General features: G+C 46.8%; 1 protein-coding gene across 1 annotated transcript in view; it reads right to left on the minus strand.

Moving 5' to 3' along the window:
• FKBP1B (FK506 binding protein 1B) overlaps positions 1 to 21456 on the minus strand; it is a 55042-nt gene that overhangs the window by 31390 nt on the left and 2196 nt on the right. Inside the window, exon 2 of the mRNA XM_015411468.1 lies at positions 18628 to 18675. Coding sequence (XP_015266954.1) covers positions 18628 to 18675 — 48 coding nt within the window. The remainder of the gene's footprint in view (positions 1 to 18627; positions 18676 to 21456) is intronic.

Consider the following 21456-nt stretch of genomic DNA (forward strand, 5'->3'; position numbering starts at 1 on the left):
CTGATCCGGCGGGGGGGGGGGAGAAGAGCTCCGTCTCCTCCATCCCCCCCGCTCAATCTCCCCGAGGTGGCGGCGGCGAGGACGGTCCTCCCCCCCGCCCAGCTCCGAGGCGGAGGCGGCGGCGGAGAGGCCGGTCCTTTCCCCCCCCCCTTTGCTGGGCTCGGCAGCAAATTCACCAAGATGACAGAAGGCGATATGGTGGGAAAAGGATTGCAACATTCTGAGGATAAAGATACTGCAAGACTACAGAATGTTGACAGGAGAGAAGGAAGCATGGTGGAGCCTGATCATGTCAGATCTCAGAAGCTAAACAGGATTGGTACTTGGAGGGGAGACCACTAAGGAAGACCCTGCAGATGAAGGAAATGGCAAACCACCTCTGCTTCTCACTTGCCTTGAAAGCCCCTTACTGGGATAAAAATAAATCAGTTACAACTTGACAACATGTACTACATACAGAATGTTGGCTTCCATCAGACCATCCAATGGATTATAGTAAACCACTGGGCATTTGAGCAATTCTGTCAGTAATTTTAGAACAAAATTCAGTTTCCATATTGGCTTTTAGTGGCATAATAAAACCCTAATACAGATATTTCTCCTAGGAATTCAGATGTTAACAGAGGCAAATGGACAAGTTTAACAAACAAAGAAATCAGGCCCAAACTTAAAAAAAAAAAAAAAAGGCACTATTTAGAATTAGCACTCCACAGTGAAAAATCAGTATCAACTAAAATGAGAACAGTGCAGTTTCCCAAACACACAGAGCTATCTTTGTTTAATGGACAGGGACTCTCTAAAAGCTTGAAGATAAAAACAAAAAGGAGGCATCTATAAAATAAAGCTCAGAATAAGCATAAAGGTAATAAAATCACATCAGCACAGCACTGTATGAAATGTAATAAAACCCCCAGAGGCTGCCATGGAATATGATTTCAACTAAAATTGCAATATTGCCTTCTATAACTAGTAATTCTGAGAAACGCTCTGGCTCATTTTTTAAAAAAGTGTTGTAATGATTTCCTCGGAGAAGGCTTAATTCCGAGAATGAACAGGACAAAAAGAAGATAAGTGGTATTGGCATTTTTAATGTTCAGTCCTGCCAATGGTAAGACCTCTTGTGAATTACTAAGCCTCCCCACCCCCCCACCCCCCACCCCATTCCAACCGGCACAGTGCAGCACTTCTACTGAAGTACCACAATTTTACGAAAATCGAGATAGCCATATCTCACCCGATCGTGGAAGCTAAGCAGGGTCAACCCTGGTCAATACTTGACTACGAAAGAAGTCTGAGGTTGCTATGCAGAGGCAGGCAATGGCAAGCCACCTGAGAACACATCTTGCCTTGAAAAGAAGAAGAGGAAGAGATTGGATTTATACCCCACCCTTCTCTACCCGAAGGAGTCTCAGAGTGGCTTGCAATCTCCTTTCCCTTCCCCCTCCCCACAACAGACACCCTGTCAGGTGGGTGGGGCTGAGAGAGTTCTTTCGAGAACTGCTCCTGAGAGAACAGCTCTGAAAGAACTTGTAATTGACCCAAAGACACCCCAGCAGCTCCATGTTGGAAGAGTGGGGAATCAAACCCAGTTCTCCTCCCAGACTGGAGTCCACGCTCCTAACCACTACACCAAACCTACGGAGTCACCATAAGTCAGCTGCTAGTTGATGGCATCTTCCACCATCAAGTCAGTGCAGCATAACCTCAAGTAAATTGTTACTGGGGTTGCCAACTCCAGCTTGGGAAGTTCCTGGAGATTTGGAAGGGGTGCTTGGGATGGACAGAGTCTGGAGATAGAAGGAAGCTCAGTGGGGTTTATAACATCACATGGAGCCAGCTCTTCGAAGCTGCCATTTCCTTCCAGTAAACTGATCTCTGTAGCCTGGATATCAGTTCTAGTTCTGGGAGAACTCCAAGCTTCACTTGGAGGCTGGGAAGACTAGTGGGTGCAGGATTTCACTGCCATTTCAGCTTGATTACTTCTAGTGGCAGTTCGGCTACAAAACCACAAGCTTTCCCACTTTTCTCAGAAACCTCATAATTACTACCATTTCTTTCTTTTGTTTTTACATAAGACAACGAACTGAAAGCGAAGTTAGCAGAATCTGACATCTAACTTCCAAAGGCCTGGTTCACACATGCAGGAGAACGAGCCAGAGGAACGGACTGCACCTCTTCAGAGTGCTCCAGATAGATTCTAACTCAATTACTTTGCGTTTATTTAATGGAGCTGCGGTGGCTCAAGTGGTTAAGACGCTGAACTGCAGGCTGTGGAAGGTCGGTAGTTCAGCAGTTCGAGACCCGAGTGTGCCGCATGACGGAGTGAGCTCCCGTCTCTAGTTCCAGCTCCTGCCAACCTAGCAGTTCGAAAGCAAGAAATTGCAAGTAGATAAATAGGGACCACTTCGGTGGGAAGGTAACAGCGTTCTGTGCGCCTTGGTGTTTAGTCATGACGGCCACATGACCACGGAAACGTCTTCGGACAGCGCTGGCTCTTCGGCTTTGAAACGGAGATGAGCACCGCAACCCTAGAGTCGGATTCGACTGGCTTTCGAGCAAGGGAACCTTTACCTTTAAAAAGAACAACCTCCAAGCAAATAGCCCCCAAGCACAGCAGCAAGAACAGTTTAACCGCCCCCCCCCTTGCTTGCTGTGCTACTAAGCAAGCTTTTAAGACTGAAGGTCATTCCTCCATGATCATAGTTCTTCGCCTGTATCCAGCCCACCATGTCAGGTCTCTGCTGCTCTCTTGCATGCATGAACCTGGTCAAGTTTCCATTAAGGCAGAAATCTCTGAGATACAATGAAACAGTCTGCGTCCCTTCCCCCTGCATGAACATGCCTGTCAGTAGCCTAAAATCTGCTAGTAAAGTAAAGGTAAAGGTTTCCCTTGCTCAAAAGCCAGTCGAATCCGACTCTAGGGATGCGGTGCTCATCTCCGTTCCCAAGCCGAAGAGCCAGCGCTGTCCGAAGACATTTCCGTGGTCATGTGGCCGGCATGACTCGACGCTGAGGCGCACGGAACGCTGTTACCTTCCCACCGAAGTGGTCCCTATTTATCTACTTGCAGAGGCCCAAATGCTTGGTCGATCTTCTTGAAGTAAAATGGGTAAACACTAAGCCGTTGGACCTGCTCTGCTCTGCTGCCTTCTGTATGGAATTCTCTCCTCACAAAAAGTGTTGGATTAAGGGAGGGGGGGAGGTGCTGTTAACTCTTCTGGTTGTTTTTCCCGCCTCAAGTTTGGGAGAGTTGGGGGTGGGGGTGGGAGTTATTCCTTCTATGCCTATCAATTATTTCTGCCTCCTGCCTACCTCATATTTTAGGCTTTTATAGAGTTTTATCATCTTTAGTATTCCCTACTGATTTAATTTTGGATTTATTCTGTAAAAGGCTTTTTTAAAAAATTGCTCTCAAGAACTTTTTACTGTTGGGTATGCGTTCTGGTATATAGTGTTTCCAGCCAGCATGGTGTAGTGCAGGGGTGTCAAACTCATTTGCTACGAGGGCCGGATCAGACATTAATGTCACTTTGTCGGGCTGGGTTATGTGTGCCATAAAATGTAATGCCAGGTACCAGAGAGAGAGAGACTGTATACAGGACAGCAGCTGGTAAGCTCCGAGTTGGTGTATCCTCACTGCAAGGCCCCCTGGGCTGGGAGGGGGGTGCAGAGGAAAACGCACATAGGCGGACTGGAGAGGCAGCAGTGCAGCACTAGGCAGACGCTCCCACGATGCTTGACTGCTGCAGATGAGGTTGTTCTGCCACGCTGAAGCCACAATGGAGTGGCTCCCCCCACTCCCCCCAGCACTTCCTCCCTTGCATCAGTTGCTCGCGGGCCGCATAAGAGCCCTGGGTGGGCCAGATCCGGCTACCGGGCCTTATGTTTGACACCCCTGGTGTAGTGGTTAAGCGCGGCAGCCTCCAATCAGGAGAACCGTGTTTGATTCCCCAGTCCTCCTCCACATGAAGCCTGCTGCGTGACTTCAGGCCAGTCCCAGTTCTCTCAGAACTCTCTCAGCCCCACCTACCTCACAAGGTGCCTGCTGTGGGGAGAGGGGGGGGGGGGATTGTAAGCTGCTTTGAGACTCCTTAAGGTACAGAAAAGACAAAAGTACAGTATAAAAACCTACTCCTCTTCTTCTTCCATTTTATTCAGTGGGACTTAACTCCCAGGAAAGTATTCTTGGGAATGCAGCCTTAGAGTCTTTTAGCAAGATTTTCTTCAACCCATTACTGTTACCCACAATGCATCTTCTGTTGATGTAAGATGCTGGAAAATACTGTGTGAAAGGCTCACCAGCTGCTGCTGTGTATCATATACACCAGCATCTGCATGCGGCCAGTGTCAAGGCTCTGAAACAGCTCGGTTAATTTGCACAAGGCATTATTCAGAAACTAGTGTCGATACATATGCCGCTTAATTTCACAAAAACTACCGGCTCATTGACTGCAGACTTCCAATTAGAAAGGCTCTTTTGAACAAAATCCATGTAATACCCTTTAATAGGACCAAACGCTCAATAGCCAAAGCCTCTCTCTAGCGGCTAAACTCAACCAGAGTGCCCACGGCCAGGTTCCAGTGCTACTGATCAGCCGGGTGTTATCCAAAAACCCACTGCCAAGCTGGCAGTGAGACAGCAGAACCCATCCTTTTATTCCCCCTTCCCTTACTTGTACCGCATCAGCAGCTCTTCAGTTCAGAAGCAGCCGAGCTCTTCAGGACAAGAGACCAACCAAAGGACAACGAAATACTTAATTGCACCAGCTAGATTTGAGATCAACAAGATTTTTTGGGGGGTAGGAGCTTCCGAATGTCAGAGCTCTCTTCGTCAGATACAAGCTGGAATGGAGATCCCTGAGTCCTTATAACCCAGTCAAAAGGTGGGAGGGGTGCTACGGAGAAAGGAATCAGAATGCAAAGGATGCGAAGATGAAATGCACATTCGAATCAGCTTGCACCCTGAGTCCCTTCTCTCCAACACCTCTCCCACCTTCTGAGTGGGATATAACAACTCAGGGATCTCCATTCCGACTTGCGTCTGATGAAGGGAGCCTCAACTCTCATCCTGAAAACTCACACCTCAAAATTCTTATTGGACTCTAAAGTCCTTCTGGACTCCAGTCTAGTTGTTTTACTTGCAGGGCTGCCCTCTGAAACGATCTTAATTGCACAAGTAATTGTCCCCATGTTAACACCTCTGTGAAACATATCCAAACATGCATCTATATACTAATAGCCAAGACACCCCCTCTGTGGGGATATCTAAATCTGCACATCGGGGGCACTTGGGAGGGGCAAAGAGATTTTCCTGCACACTTGGGGCAGTCCTCAGGTGTACAGAAAAATCTGAAAAGTTTTTTAAAAACTATACGGGGGATACTTAAATCCCCCCCAAAAGAAAAGAGCTTTTCTTGCACATGCGCAGAGAATGCTCTGGCCATTGGGGGGGAAGGCTCAGCGGGCCCGGTGGCTGGGAGCCGCTTGGGCCTCGCCGCCGGTGCAGGGGAGGGGAGAAGGATTGGCAGGCCCGGCAGCTGGGAGCCGTGCGGGCCTCGCCATCGGTGCCGGAAGGGGGGTTGGGGGGGAGAACTGGCAGGTCTGGGCCTTGCCGTCAGTACAGGGGGATGGGGGAGAAGGATTGGTGGGCCTGGGCCTCGCCGTTGATGCTCAATTCTTGTACATATCTATTTCACACTATGATATCCTTTTCATACCTAGGTTGCTGTAACGGACAGAGAATGCTCCCCCTAAACTGTGCAGCCTTGTGAGCAAAAATCCTACTTTGTGAGCTACTGGCATTAAAGTTGTGAGCTAGTGATTTGGCTACTGCATAAATCAATTTGCTCTGGAGCCATCCCTTCCTGAGCCAAGACAAAAATGTGTGAGCCGGAGGCCAAAAAACTGTGAGCTAGCTCACACTCACTCAGCTATAACACTGTCCCCCCCTGGCCACCGGCAGGGGATGGAGGGGTAAGGTTGCCAGAGCCAGGTTGGGAAATTCCTGGAGATTTGAGGATAGAGCCTGGGGAGGACAGGGACATCAGTGGGGTACAGTGCCACAGGGTCCACCCTCCAAAGCATCCGTTTTCTCCAGGGGAACTGATCACTGCAGTCTGGAGATGAGCCCTAATTCCGGGGGATCCTCAGGTCCCACCTGGAGGCTGGCATCCCTAGGAGAGGGGTGTGTGTGTGTATGTGTGAGTTCAGCTGCCAGCCCCACAGCTAGAGGTGCAACCTTTCCTACGGCAAGGCTGCTGTGCCTTCACACAAAAGCATGAATTCAGTAGGTGCAACTCTCTCTTTTTGCCAGCAAGGAGAGGAGATGGAAGAATCTGCAGCTCTTGAATTGCATCCTCTCATGCAGCTGTTAAAAGGCACAAGAGCCCTGGCCAGGAAAAGAGCTGTAGCAACCTTATCCACATGGCGCACCCTCCCAAGTATCTCAAGCTTAGTAGCAGCACTGGGGCCCATTGCTTAACACCACCGTTCTCATTTACAATAGCTGACACAGTACTCGGGTCTAAAATAGAACTTGGACATGGTTAATGAACCAAACGCAGCTGGTAAGGAATCAAAGCCACACCGTCTATGGTAAGACTTCGGCCTTCTAGTTCTCAGAGAAGTCGATCACTGTATCTAATGACTGTTTATGGCTGCCCCCCCAAAAAAAAAATACTGATCACAACATTGGCAAAACCATGTCAGACTCAGAGGTTTCTAAACACTTTAGAGTCTCCCCAAGAATGTAAAACAATGTGACATTATAAAATGATCAAAAGGGAAACAACACCAGCCTGATGGGCATATGCTGCAGGAGGCAAAGATTGTCAGGAGGATTTGGAAGGTAGTTAAAGGCAAAGAAAACAGTAGGTGATGGACAATTGCCCTGCTCAAGACCCTGAGAACTTTTAAATCCTGGAAGGGGAAGGGGTTTTTTTGGGGGGGGGAGATATTTCCAAATTGTTTTCATTTTCTGCAATTGCTTAGAGGCCCCCAACTAGTTAGATTTAATCTGCATCAAACTTGGGGGAGGCGGGCGACGTGTGGTTCATACAGATTCATGACCTTAGCTGCAGAGCCAAATAATGTTGTGTTTTATTTTTTTGTTCAGTTCAAGTAAATGTGTAAGTCTTTCTACATTGCATAAACTAAAAGCATTTCAGCATTCTGTCTGCAAAACTGGAATGAGCTTAGTGTAGGGCAGAACTAAATGTTACTAAAACGAAAAATCCTATATGCAGGACTACTGCTGAAAATGGTAGCCTGTGGCCCCGTTCACACGAGGCGTTTTGGGCCGGGAGTGGGCACTCCATGTCCTGATGTCACCATGCTATGTGTGTTTCCTTGTTCTACATAGTCCACAGAGGGTGTGCAGGTAAAGACTGTATATAATTGACATTATGACCACTTGTTATTACAAGTAGCAGTACTGCTTGTTACAGAGGAGGGGATGGTGATTGACACAGGGCTGCCAGTTTCAGCAACAGTCCTGTGGGTTTCACCCTTGGATAGCACTTCTTGTTTAACAACTTCAGCATAAGTCAGTCTTGTTAGATGAAATCTATATATTCATTTTCAGCATTCATAAACTCCTCCACACCATTTATTACCTTTCGTCTTCTTTGGAAAGCACGTTAGTAAGTAGCTGGCAAAAGCTTTATAGAAAATCCTCTTCAGTTTCATACAATGGATTTACTGAATGGCCTTAGAGCACAATAGCAGCTAGTTTGTACTTTATGGAGTTTTTAAAATAACATATTATACTGCACTGGAATTAATGTAATTCTGTTATAGTTGCAAATGACACATTGGTAAGATTTCTTGCATTAAGTATAAATTCAGATTTGTCAGAGCTGAAATATACAGTGTACAATTTTGCCAGTAATTTAAGGTGATGAACTTCCAGTTTTATGTCCTAACTTGATTCTTCCGCTGGTATCATTTGCATCCTGTTCTCCAACCAGGTCACAAATGAGGTAGACATAGAACCCCATTTCCAAACCTGACAGCACCTCCTCTGCAGTACATAGCAAAGTACTATCTACATGGAGTCAGAGTGACAGAGGCCTTCCTGTAGAGCTATAGGGAAACACTACTTAGAAATTTCAATTGACTATTCTTAACACTTTTTATCAGGCTGTAACCCTGCACTAATATCAGTTTATTTATCCTACTTCATCACTTTGCTTATCTGTTTAAACCTTTGACCTCCCTCATCATCCATTATGTGTAACTAATTATACTGATTCACACCCAATCTTTCTACTTTACTCCTCCCTTTTCCCTTTACACTGATAATTTACACTTGAAAGATTCATGGCGGAATTCATGCCAAGCCTTTTTATCTTGGTTCCCCCACACACACACACCATAATCTTCCCCTTAAGAATTTCCAGTAGGATTTTCCCTTCATATATCTGAAGAACAGAGCTGTGTCTCACAAAAGCTCATTTTTTAAAAAAATGTTGTTTAAAAAGTGCCACTGGGCTTTTGTTTTACTTTAAAAGAATAAAAGCAATTCAAGATACTCTATATCAAAAATGAAAAAAATGGAAGTCATTCAAAAGGAAAGGGTTAAACAGTTCAGTTCATGTCTGAAGCCAACTTTTTGTTGCTCAAATGTGAGGTAAGATTTGCAGTATCCTTAAGAAAGTCGGGACAGGATATGCTCAGAATTCTTGTCCCATTTTCAATGAGTTGATATTTTTCAGCTATCTCATTCAGAAATCTTTGTAGCATTTATCTGTAGGACACAAGACAATGTGAGCATTAGTAAGCTTCAGATATGAGGCTTGCTCAGTATGAGTTGTATTCTTACAACCCAGTTCTTCACAGATCTGTAAATGTATAAAACAATGGGGGGGGGAATCGCCTCATGGAGTCACTTGATCTTAACTTCAATTAAATATTTGTGTTATTTCTAGAAACATTGTTTATTAGCACTGGCACAAATTAAAAACAAAGCTTGAATCCCCTTGGATTTAACTCTTCAACCCCCCACTTGGTTTTGCTAATTGAAATCAAGTTCCCCATAGTGATACTAGAATTTTAAAGAAGAAGAAAAAGACAAGTCCTTTACAAATCTTTCTTTTTCCTTTGAAAAAGGTAACAACAACACAGAGGAGGAGGAGGAGGAGGAACAGGAAAAGAAAGAAGACATTAGATTTATACCCCGCCCTTCACTACCTGAAGGAGTCTCAGAGTGGCTTACAATCCCTTCCCTTCCCCTCCCCACAACAGACACCCTGCCAGGTAGGTGGGGCTGAGTGACCACTTCTGATTTGCAAAACCAAGCATGAGTTGAAGGGTTAAATCATCTTGCCATGAGGCCTCAATCCAAACTGCATGAACTTCTGTTTGTGTCCTGAAATCTAACTACCATTTAATACTGAACATAAGAACATAAGAGAAGCCAATGTTGGATCAGGGCAATGACCCATCCAGTCCAACACTCTGTCACACAGTGGCCAAAAATACCAGGTGCCATCAGGAGGTCCACCAGTGGGGCCAAGACACTAGAAGTCCTCCCACTGTTGCCCCCTCAAACACCAAGAATACAGTGCATCCCTTGCCCCAGTCTGAGAGTTCCTATCTATACCTTGTGGCTAATAGCCACTGATGGACTTCTGCTCTATATGCTTATCTAATTCCCTCTTGAAGCTGTCTATGCTTGTAGCCACCATCACCTCCCGTGGCAGTGAATTCCATGTGTTAATCACTCTTTGGGTGAAGAAGTTATCTGTTCTAACTTGACTGTTCAGCAATTTCATTGAGTGCCCACAAGTTCTTGTATTGTGAGAAAGGGAGAAAAGTACTTTTTTCTCTACCTGCTCTGTCCCATGCATAATCTTAAAACCTCGATCATGTCACCCCTCAGCCATCATTTCTCCAAGCTAAAGAGCCCAAAGCATTTTAACCTTTTAACCTTGAAAGTGTTCCAACATTTTTATCATTCTAGTTGCTCTTTTCTGCATTTTTTCCAATGCTATAATATCCTTTTTGAGGTGTGGTGACCAGAACTGTACACAGTACTCCAAATGAGGTCGCACAATTCATTTATACAGGGGCATAATGATACTGATTGATTTGTTTTCAATTCCCTTCCTAATAATCCCGAGCATAGCATTGGCCTTTTTTATTGCAGTCACACACTGTCTCGACATTTTCAGTGAGTTATCTACTACGACTCCAAGATCTCTCTCTTGTTCAGTCTCTGCCAGTTCAGACCCCATCAATGTGTATTTATATTTAGGATTTTTGGCTCCAATGTGCATCACCTTGCACTTTCTTTTCTTTTTCCAAATGAAAGCTGGGAATTCAGGGCACACATATTGGTATATTGATATAATGACATTCTAGTACCAATTAAAAACATTTAAAAGCCCCCCCAGGTGTAAGATGGAGATCAAGCACCTTCTTCGTGAGCATGCAAGAGAGGAGAGAGAGAGAGGATGAGTGGGAGCGGAAGCAGAGGAAATTGCCCCTAAGAGTAGCATTCTACTTCAAAGGAAAGGATCAGAGAGCAGGAAGGAAAGGATAGTCTGTGTGTCCTGACCTCTCTATCTGTCTAAACTCTTTGGTGCCATCTTCTCAAGTCTGAGACAGGAGACAGTGCCAAGTCCTCCACTTCTAACAGGGGGAGTTCGTTATTTCTGCATATGTGCATGTGTGTGTCTCCACGTATGCAATATTTCCGCTCTGTTTCTCACTATAATTTAATTATCCAATGAAGTACACATTCTCTATTTAGGTTTTGCTCCCTTTAATTCATTCATAGCAACCTCTGAATAAAATATGATACATTATCTACGCTTCTTTCCCCTGTACACCAGAAAGTCCAGGCAGGTGTGTGTGTGTGAATGACAGTCGCTTGCCTGGGTAGCACAACCAGATCAGCCAGAGCTTTATTTTCAGTCCTATTATCCGTTCACTATATTTCTCATAAAATACTCCCTGAAAGAAATGAATGCATGCTTAATAAGCAAAATGGGAAATGTTATTGACTTCACCGGAGACTTTTCAAGTCAACAAATTGCTTCTGTGTGGTCTCAAAAGAATGTGTTTTACACCGAACAATCAAACTGCTTCCTTTTTGCTGTCAAGACTTGCTGGAAAAAAACAGCCACATTGTAGTTTCACCGATGATCAGCTGCCACTAAAATCCTCTTAGAAACAGAAGTAGTCCATCTTTCAAGATACGGCAATTTAAAGAGCTAGATGGCTTAGCAGAGATGAATTGGGAAGCTCTGCCATACAAAGGAGAAAAATCCCACCTGGGCGTACCAGATGTCTTGAAACCATGCTCTGTAAACAAAAAGATCCCCCAAACGCAAGTGCCTTACAGCTAGAGAGGTTTTTTCCTTGCTTGTCTTTTCCAGCGCACCAATTATAACGTCTGGGTGTTGTACAGTTTTCTTTAGTGTTACCTCCAGTTACAATTTGCACTGCAGATGTCACCCAGACAGCTAAGAGGAGACATAAAATGTTATTAACCTCCTAGTTGGGGGGGGGGGCATTCTCTTCTCGAAGGAGACAGTGTAAAGTACTGGGTTCACCGCATGGAGGACTCGGACGACGACATGCTTTTGCACACGTTTATTGTACTTCACTCCAACTAAGACTAACTCTAACAGCCCGACAGGGCCAACTATATACATATCCACCCAGCACCCCCCATTTGCCATTGGAGGGTTTGAATGTCCCGCCAAGTGGCTATTGGTTGGGGCTGGGGGAAACCAGGATCCAAAGTTTCCTTTGTTCCAGGAGCCAAGCTCCTGCATGTGCTGCAGACCCCTGGTGGCGGTCCACGTACATAACAGACAGAATGCACTCTATGTGGGCCAGGCATGATCTGCCATGAGGGCTACAGAATGACGGCATCAACGAGAACCTCTGAGAGAGGGCAGGATGCAGCCAGGCACTTCTTTATCATGTCTGGATCCTTCCCCTCTCTTCCAATCGCCATCGCCAAAGCTTTCAGACAAAGGAAGAGGGCAGCAGCCAAGCACCCCTCTGTGAGGCCTCTGCCTGGTGCCAACTGGTTCCCATATATGCCTCGAAGAGCGTTACGCTCAAAAAATCAACACCTCCTGGTGGTTCCTGGCCCGAAGGACGCCCGTATTGCCTCAACCAGGGCCAGGGTTTTCTCTGTCCTGGCCCCAGCCTGGTGGAACATGCTCCCTATTGAGACCAGAGTCCTGAGGGATCTTCTTCAACTCTGTAGGGCCTGCAAGACGGAGCTGTTCCTCCAGGCCTTTGGTTGAGGCGACGGGTGGCCATATACGGCCTCCCTGAGGTTGCTGTCACCCGTCTATTTACTGACCACCGGCAACTGGCCTTTAATTCACTGCACCATCGGGCCAGAACTTTATAGCCAACTGACGCTGTTTCAAGCTGTACCAATTGTTTTAATTGTTATAACGCTTTATAGTATTTTAAACTGAAACTGTATTTACTATAATCAAAGGTCATTTCGGGGGGGATCGCGGGGGATAGCAGTTCCCCCGGGTGAGGTATGGGGGTGGGCACATGACGAAGCCCCGCCCCCTGCTTCTAGCCGCCCCGCTTCCGGCCCTCATTCAGCCAGGAGGAGGCAGGAGAAGAGGGAGGGTAAGTTGCTTCCTCCCTGCCTCTCCCCACCCCTGCCTGCCTAGGGCCAGGGAGGGCCTTCGCGGGGCTTCCTTGCACTCCCGCCGGCCTTGCATGGGGCTCGGCAGTGGCCGGGACCGTTGGGGGCGGGGTGTGTGGCATTATGACACAATTCCGGTGATGTCAGGGGGTGTGGCCTTATGACACAATTCTGGTGATGCCAGGGGGTGTGGCATATGCTAATGAGTTATGCTAATGAGTTCCCCTAGCTCTTTTTTTATGAAACGACCCCTGACTATAATGATGTTACCCGCCCTGAGCCCCTCCGTGGGATGGGCGGGATATAAATGCAAACAATAAATATATAAATAAATGAACGGAGGGCTCTCTCTCCAGCTTTTATTGTTCTCATGTTTACTTTTTTGAATATAAACCATTCTGAGAACACTCGTGTGGAAGCTTGGTCAATAAATCCAGTTGAATTCTGACAAAAAGAAATAAAAATGACTTCGACGTGAGAGCGGCGGGAGACGTTCGAGTCTTTTTGGGCAGCTTCTTTAGCAACACGAATATGTCGACTGGTCCTTGGTGGTGGAAAGTGCTGTCCAGTCACAGCTGACTTAAGGCAACCCTGTAGGGTTTCCAAGGCAGGAGACGGACAGAGGTGGTTTGCCATCGCCTGCTTCTCCATAGCAACCCTGGCCTTCCTCGGCTGTCCCCCATCCAAGCACTAAAGAGGGCTGGCCCTGCTTAGCTCCCAGGTAGCCCGAGCCAGCCAGGTCCTGGTGGTCAGTCCTTACTCTTAGCCATTTAACCACAGCTGTCAGGCATGGCTCAGGACCTCTGCAGCGTCCCCAGGTGGTCTGGGTAGAGAAAATGTAGAGCTGGGCATCGTCATTCTATTGAAGGCACCCTGTTCCAAAAGCACGGATGATTTCTGCTAAGAGCTTTACATAGGGGTTGAATAGCACGGGGGGATAACACTGAGCCTTGAAACCGCACCTCACTCACACCTTCCAAGATGTTCCATATTTAGCTACAAGGATAGCTCTCCCATTCATGTTTCTCTCATTGGGCAAGGAAAGGAGGACAGAAAGGTCAGACTTCATCTAGTGCCAAACGTCCTTAGCCAAAAGGGCCAGGAGGCAACAAGGAGCCCCACAGTCCCTCTCTGCAGCTACCTTTACATACACACATAACAGGGCCACTTCTCCAGCCAAAGCACCCAAGGGCCTTCTTGGGGAAGCACACTTCTTTCCCCTGTACACCAGAAAGTCCAGGCAGGTGTGTGTGTGTGAATGACAGTCGCTTGCCTGGGTAGCACAACCAGATCAGCCAGAGGTTTATTTTCAGTCCTATTATCCGTTCACTATATTTCTCATAAAATACTCCCTGAAAGAAATGAATGCATGCTTAATAAGCAAAATGGGAAATGTTATTGACTTCACCGGAGACTTTTCAAGTCAACAAATTGCTTCTGTGTGGTCTCAAAAGAATGTGTTTTACACCGAACAATCAAACTGCTTCCTTTTTGCTGTCAAGACTTGCTGGAAAAAAACAGCCACATTGTAGTTTCACCGATGATCAGCTGCCACTAAAATCCTCTTAGAAACAGAAGTAGTCCATCTTTCAAGATACGGCAATTTAAAGAGCTAGATGGCTTAGCAGAGATGAATTGGGAAGCTCTGCCATACAAAGGAGAAAAATCCCACCTGGGCGTACCAGATGTCTTGAAACCATGCTCTGTAAAACAAAAAGATCCCCCAAATGCAAGTGCCTTACAGCTAGAGAGGTTTTTTTTCCTGGCTTGTCTTTTCCAGCACACCAATTATAACGTCTGGGTGTTGTACAGTTTTCTTTAGTGTTACCTCCAGTTACAATTTGCACTGCAGATGTCACCCAGACAGCTAAGAGGAGACATAAAATGTTATTAACCTCCTAGTTGGGGGGGGGGGCATTCTCTTCTCGAAGGAGACAGTGTAAAGTACTGGGTTCACCGCATGGAGGACTCGGACGACGACATGCTTTTGCACACGTTTATTGTACTTGGGAGCTGCGGTGGCTCAAGTGGTTAAGACGCTGAACTGCAGGCTGTGGAAGGTCGGTAGTTCAGCAGTTCAAGACCCGGGTGCCGCAAGACGGGGTGAGCTCCTGTCTCTAGTTCCAGCTCCTGCCAACCTAGCAGTTCGAAAGCAAGAAATTGCAAGTAGATAAATAGGTACCACTTCAGTGGGAAGGTAACAGCGTTCCGTGTGCCTTGGTGTTTAGTCATGCCGGCCACATGACCACGGAAATGTCTTCGGACAGCGCTGGCTCTTCGGCTTTGAAACGGAGATGAGCACCGCAACCCTAGAGTCGGATTCGACTGGCTTTCAAGCAAGTACTTAACACTAGACTAACTCTAATGGCCCGACAGGGCCAACTATATACATATCCACCCAGCACCCCCTATTCCCATTGGAGGGTTTGAATGTCCCGCCAAGTGGCTATTGGTTGGGGCTGGGGGAAACCAGGATCCAAAGTTTCCTTTGTTCCAGGAGCCAAGCTCCTGCATGTGCCGCGGACCCCTGGTGGCAGTCCACGTACATAACAGACAGAATGCACTCTATGAGGGCCAGGCATCATCTGCCATGAGGACTACAGAACGACTGCATCAACAAGAACCTCAGAGAGAGGGCAGGATGCAGCCAGGCATTTCTTTATCGTGTCTGGATCCTTCCTCTCTCTTCCAATCGCCATTGCCAAAGCTTTCAGACAGAGGGCAGCAGCCAAGCACCCCTCTGTGAGGCCTCTGCCTGGTGCCAACTGGTTCCCATATATGCCTCGAAGAGCGTTACGCTCAAAAAATCAACACCTCCTGGTGGTTCCTGGCCCGAAGGACGCCCGTATTGCCTCAACCAGGGCCAGGGTTTTCTCTGTCCTGGCCCCAGCCTGGTGGAACATGCTCCCTATTGAGATCAGAGTCCCGAGGGATCTTCTTCAATTCCGCAGGGCCTGCAAGACGGAGCTGTTCCTCCAGGCCTTTGGTTGAGGCGACGGGTGCCCATATGTGGCCTCCCTGAGGTTGCTGTCACCCGTCTGTTTACTGACCACCGGCAACTGTCCTTTAATTCACTGCACCATGGGGCCCGAACTTTATAGCCAACTGACGCTGTTTCGAGCTGTACCCATTGTTTTAATTGTTATAATGCTTTATAGTGTTTTAAACTGAAACTGTATTTACTATAATGATGTTACCCGCCCTGAGCCCCTCCGTGGGATGGGCGGGATATAAATGCAAACAATAAATATATAAATAAATAAACTGAGGGCCGTATTCCCAGTAGTCATGTATGGCTGCGAGAGTTGGACAATAAGGAAGGCCGAGCGCCGAAGAATAGAGTCTTTTGAACTATGGTGCTGGAGAAGACTCTTGAGAGTCCCTTGTCAATCCTAAAAGAAATCAACCCTGACTGTTCCCTGGAAGGCCAGATAATGAAAATGAAGCTCAAATACTTTGGCCACCAAATGAGAAGGGAGCACTCACTGGAGAAGACCCTGATGCTGGGGAAGATTGAAGGTCAAAGAAGACGGGGACGGCAAAGGATGAGATGGTTAGACAGTGTCATAGATGCAACAAACATGAAATTGAGCCAACTTCAGAAGACGGCGGAAGACAGGAAAGCCCCTCCGTGGGATGGGCGGGATATAAATGCAAACAATAAATATATAAATAAATGAACGGAGGGCTCTCTCTCCAGCTTTTATTGTTCTCATGTTTACTTTTTTGAATATAAACCATTCTGAGAACACTCGTGTGGAAGCTTGGTCAATAAATCCAGTTGAATTCTGACAAAAAGAAATAAAAATGACTTCGACGTGAGAGCGGCGGGAGACGTTCGAGTCTTTTTGGGCAGCTTCTTTAGCAACACGAATATGTCGACTGGTCCTTGGTGGTGGAAAGTGCTGTCCAGTCACAGCTGACTTAAGGCAACCCTGTAGGGTTTCCAAGGCAGGAGACGGACAGAGGTGGTTTGCCATCGCCTGCTTCTCCATGGCAACCCTGGCCTTCCTCAGTTGTCCCCCATACAAGCACTAAAGAGGGCTGGCCCTGCTTAGCTTCCAGGTAGCCCGAGCCAGACAGGTCATGGTGGTCAGTCCTTACTCTTAGCCACTTAACCACAGCTGTCAGGCATGGCTCAGGACCTCTGCCGCGTCCCCAGGTGGTCTGGGTAGAGAAAATGTAGAGCTGGGCATCGTCATTCTATTGAAGGCACCCTGTTCCAAAAGCACAGATGATTTCTGCTAAGAGCTTTACATAGGGGTTGAATAGCACGGGGGATAACACTGTGCCTTGAAACCGCACCTCACTCACACCTTCCAAGATGTTCCATATTTAGCTACAAGGATAGCTCTCCCATTCATGTTTCTCTCATTGGGCAAGGAAAGGAGGACAGAAAGGTCAGACTTCATCTAGTGCCAAACGTCCTTAGCCAAAAGGGCCAGGAGGCAACAAGGAGCCCCACAGTCCCTCTCTGCAGCTACCTTTACATACACACATAACAGGGCCACTTCTCCAGCCAAAGCACCCAAGGGCCTTCTTGGGGAAGCACAACACGGAGGACCTCAATGGACCATAGAGTTCTGGCTTGCTCCCAGACATCAGTAGCAAGGGAGGTGACGGGCATCACCGTTGTTCTCCAAGTACACATTGCTGTCCAAATCCAAAACCCTGCAGCGCTGCCAAACAGATCCAGAAAGCAATGTTGTGGGTCCAGGAGTTGAGGGGCGCCCCTAGTTCTGGGCAGCAAGATACCTTGGTCTGTCCCTTTCTGACTCATATACATTGTACGAGACATTCAGATACCAACCGTGGCATGCTAAGCAGATAGTTTCAGAGGACAGCCACGCTGGTCTTGTTGGTCTCTAAGGTGCTACTAGACTCAAATCCAGGGGTCATTTCGTAGAAAAAGAGCTAGGGGGACTCATTAGCATAACTCATTAGCATATGCCACACCCCCTGACATCACCAGAAGTGTGTCCTCCCCACAGCCGGCGGCGACCTCCAGCGGGCACCAGCAGGGAGCTCCAGGCCCCGCCCTCCCGCACCTCACCCGGGGGGGATGGCGTCCCCCCGCGTCCCCCCCAATGACCCCTGCTCAAATCTAACTATGCGAAGAGAGCTACACCCCTCTAAGTCTGTTGATGTCAATGGGTGTAACTCTGCTTATGTTTGCGCTGCAAGACAATCGCCTCTTCCCTTTACAGCTGTTCATCCCTAGATGTTCAGTACGGGACGATAGAGCACCAGCGGAACCATATGTACTGCACTGAAGACCATAAACTTCTGCTTTCTTTTCAGACAGGAAAAAAATGCATGTGCCCAAATGTTAACACCAATAATCAATGGATTTAATAATAGTAAGACATATCAAGTACTCAGAACACATTTTCCATAAACAACAGGTAGAAATTCACTGGTAAAGTTGATCACAGGTAGAAATTCACAGGTTGAGTTTTTCCACAAAAAACTTGTAATAAATTCAAAAAAGTCCTTGAACTGTAAGGATGTAATAGTGTCTCCGCCAGCTGACTCAATGGACCCCCCCCCTGTTCTAAATCCATTTCAATAACTTTTTTCAAGAATCATGATGGAATCAACGTTTCAAAGATACACGTAGACATCCATAAAGCATATTCAGATACAGTAATAGGCACATGCATTTTTTCCCTGGTTTTCATATATTGCTGTGCCACTGCCTTTCACCTTGTATCTCTTTTCAGACAGAGCACAATCTCCCTGTGTGCCATCTCCAATCAAGAACTATTCAAAGGAATGTGGGGGGACCCACAGGTTGGAAGGGCCCAGGCACACAGTTACCTGAACTTCAATTATCCTAATTCGTGTCAGTCTAAGTAGCATTTTCCCACTTATCCAAACACTTAAGACATTGCCCAACCGACAGATACACATGCAAAATCTGACTGATATATGTAACATAAAACAATGCTCTAAAAACACAACGAAAACAGCGGTCTGTTCACGATGGGCCTTACCTGTATAATGTACCACACACGTCTGACCTTTCTTTGGAAATGTTCTTCCTGTCAAGAAATGTCAAAAACACGTACTTTTAAGAACATATTTCAACATCTGTTTAGAAAACTGAACAACAAGAAGGAGAGACAAGGGAGAACAGACTCAAGGTTACTTCTAACACTATGCAAAAGTCAAGACTTTCTCAGTGGTGAGGGAAAATAAAGCAGTCATGGAGTAGCTGGAATGAACCGTGGATGAAGTGGAAGCATCACAGCTACAGCTTCTGCTCACTCTCCCCTTTCCAGAGTCACTTCTGCCATTCGGGGAAGGGGAGGGGATACAAATTATGAATTGATATGAATCATACTACTGGCCTTATTCTTTCACCACTGATGACAAGTCAGAGGTTTCCCAACTTCCTTGCCTCAGGGAACCGTTTCCACCTCAATCGATCTTCTGAAGAACCCTTGAACACCTTTTGTGGGTTCTGGGGCAGATCCTAAGATGCACTCTCTGGACATGAGAGCAGTGTTCCCTCTAAGCTGAGTTAGTGTGAGCTAGCTCACAGCTTTTTAGCCTCCGGCTCACACATTTTTGTCTTCGCTCAGAAAGGAGGGCTCCAGAGCAAGCTAATTTATGCAGCACCCAAACCGCTTGCTCACAACCTTAATGCCAGTAACCCACAAAGTAGAATTTCTGCTCACAGGACTCCACAGCTTAGAGGGAGCATTGCATGAGAGGTCTGTTAGGCATCGTTTCCCCAGCCAAACTGAAAAGGCATCATGGGATATATGCCCGCAGTTTCCTGCATCTGTATTTTGCAAGGGAAGACTGGTCACAGCAGACAACGTATTATGCAGAAGGTTTGTTCACCATTACCGATGTTCTCCCTGAGGAAGGAGCTGTGGTTCAATGGTGGACCACGTGCCCAGCATGCCAAAGATTCAAATGCAATCCCAGACATCTTCAGTTGAAAGATGTTGGGGGAAGGTGGACCACGTGCCCAGCATGCCAAAGATCCAAATGCAACCCCCGGCATCTTCAGTTGAAAGATGTTGGGGGATGATGGCTGTTTTGCTTGCCTGGGACTTTGGAGAGATGCTGCCAGGCACGATATACACGCTAAGCTAAATGACCTATAGCCCAACTCTTTCTAAGGCAGCTTTAGTAAGCTGATTGGTAAGGAACCATCAGTAAACTTCTGAATTCTCTAGGACATATTTTGAAAGATCACAATTTTAAGAAAACAGAATTTGCCTACAAGATTTTTTTTTTTTAAACCCTTAGGTAAAATAAAAAGAATGTTACTAATAATTAGTGGACTGAGCAGAAGAAACAATAATACTTGGTGCATTGATATGATGTTTTAATTATTGGATAACTTGATGAATTTGTTTTATTGTCTGTTGTAACCCATCCTGAGCCTGCTCGGCTGGGGAGGACGGGATGGAAATCAAATAAATAAATAATTACTTTGAAATATCTAAATCTATCGTACTTTGAAATTTTCAAAATATTTTACATAAATTACCTTGGGAATTTTAGAGCACGGAAAATTAAGTGGAGATCAACAAAAGTAATTACCAGGTTACCAACAGTGACCAGAAATTTAATTTCAGAGACCGGTAGACCCCCAATATGCTCTACCACAAGAGTAATAATTTGTCAAGGAGCTGTCAACAAGACAAGGAAGCAGATAATACTTTCCCCCCAGAACAGCACCAGTCTACAACTTGTGCTGAAATGCAAAAAAGGATCATGGATTCAAGGCTACCAAAACCCAGGGCCGGCCCGTTATTGTTAAATTTTAGACTGTCGCCGGCTCGATGAGGGCGCCATTCTGGCCAGCCTCGTCCCCTCCTTGCCCCGCACAGGAAGCCTCCCTTTCCGGCTTCTTGCTCCATCCCTGGCAAGAGACTCCCCTCTTTGCAGCCCCCAGACAGAAAGAGAAGGCGGAGGGGGGCACAGGTGCGGGAAACAGCCTGAGATAATGGGAAAGTGCCACTCGCCCTCTGCCACCCCCAACCCGTGGTCTCTTGGGAACTCCTTTTGCAGCCTGGCACAGGCCCCCTCCCCTCAAGTGATCCTGCCCCCCGCATGCATTTGCAGCTCGCCCCCTCGGCCTGCCCACTGCGGCTCCGGTGCCCACCCTGCACAGGGGGGGCACCAGAATGTATCCTCGCCTAGTGGGCGAAAAAACCTGGGGCTGTCACTGCCAACACCCCCTACGCGCACGCACCCACATGCACACACAGCTCCCCTGTAAAACCCTCTCACTGGATAGACATCAGGTACAAAAGGGATGCACTTATTTTGTCTACACAGACCAGAATGCAAGAACGCAAAGCCATTCTGACTACAATAGTTGGCTAATCTTTTTTTTTTTTGGCTGTCAAGTCACAGCTGACCAATGGCGACCCCACGGGGTTTTCAAGGTAAGAGACATTCAGAAGTGGTTTGCCATTACCTGTCTCTGGGTTATGACCCTGGTATTTATTTATTTATTAAATTCCCACCCTCCCCACCGAAGCAGGCTCAGGGCAGCTTACAGAGAAAACACATAAATAACAATTAAAACCAATCATAAAACAATCCAATTATCATAATTATCATAAAGTGCTAGAACAGTGGTCTGATAAAGTGCTAGAAGAGTAGGTCTAATATTAATAGTATTACTTAAGGCAGGGGTGTCAAACATGTGGCCCTGGGGCCAGATTAGGCCCCTGGAGGGCTTCTATCAGGCCCGCAGCAGAACTGGCTGTCTTCTGCTTCTTCTTCCAATTCTGCTGCTGCTGCTGCATTATCGTAGGTTTGCAGCTTACAGATACACACCTGAACAGCACACT

This window comes from Gekko japonicus, unplaced genomic scaffold (assembly GCF_001447785.1).
Source record: "Gekko japonicus isolate JY-2015 unplaced genomic scaffold, Gekko_japonicus_V1.1 scaffold4494, whole genome shotgun sequence".
Lineage (NCBI taxonomy): Eukaryota > Metazoa > Chordata > Lepidosauria > Squamata > Gekkonidae > Gekko > Gekko japonicus.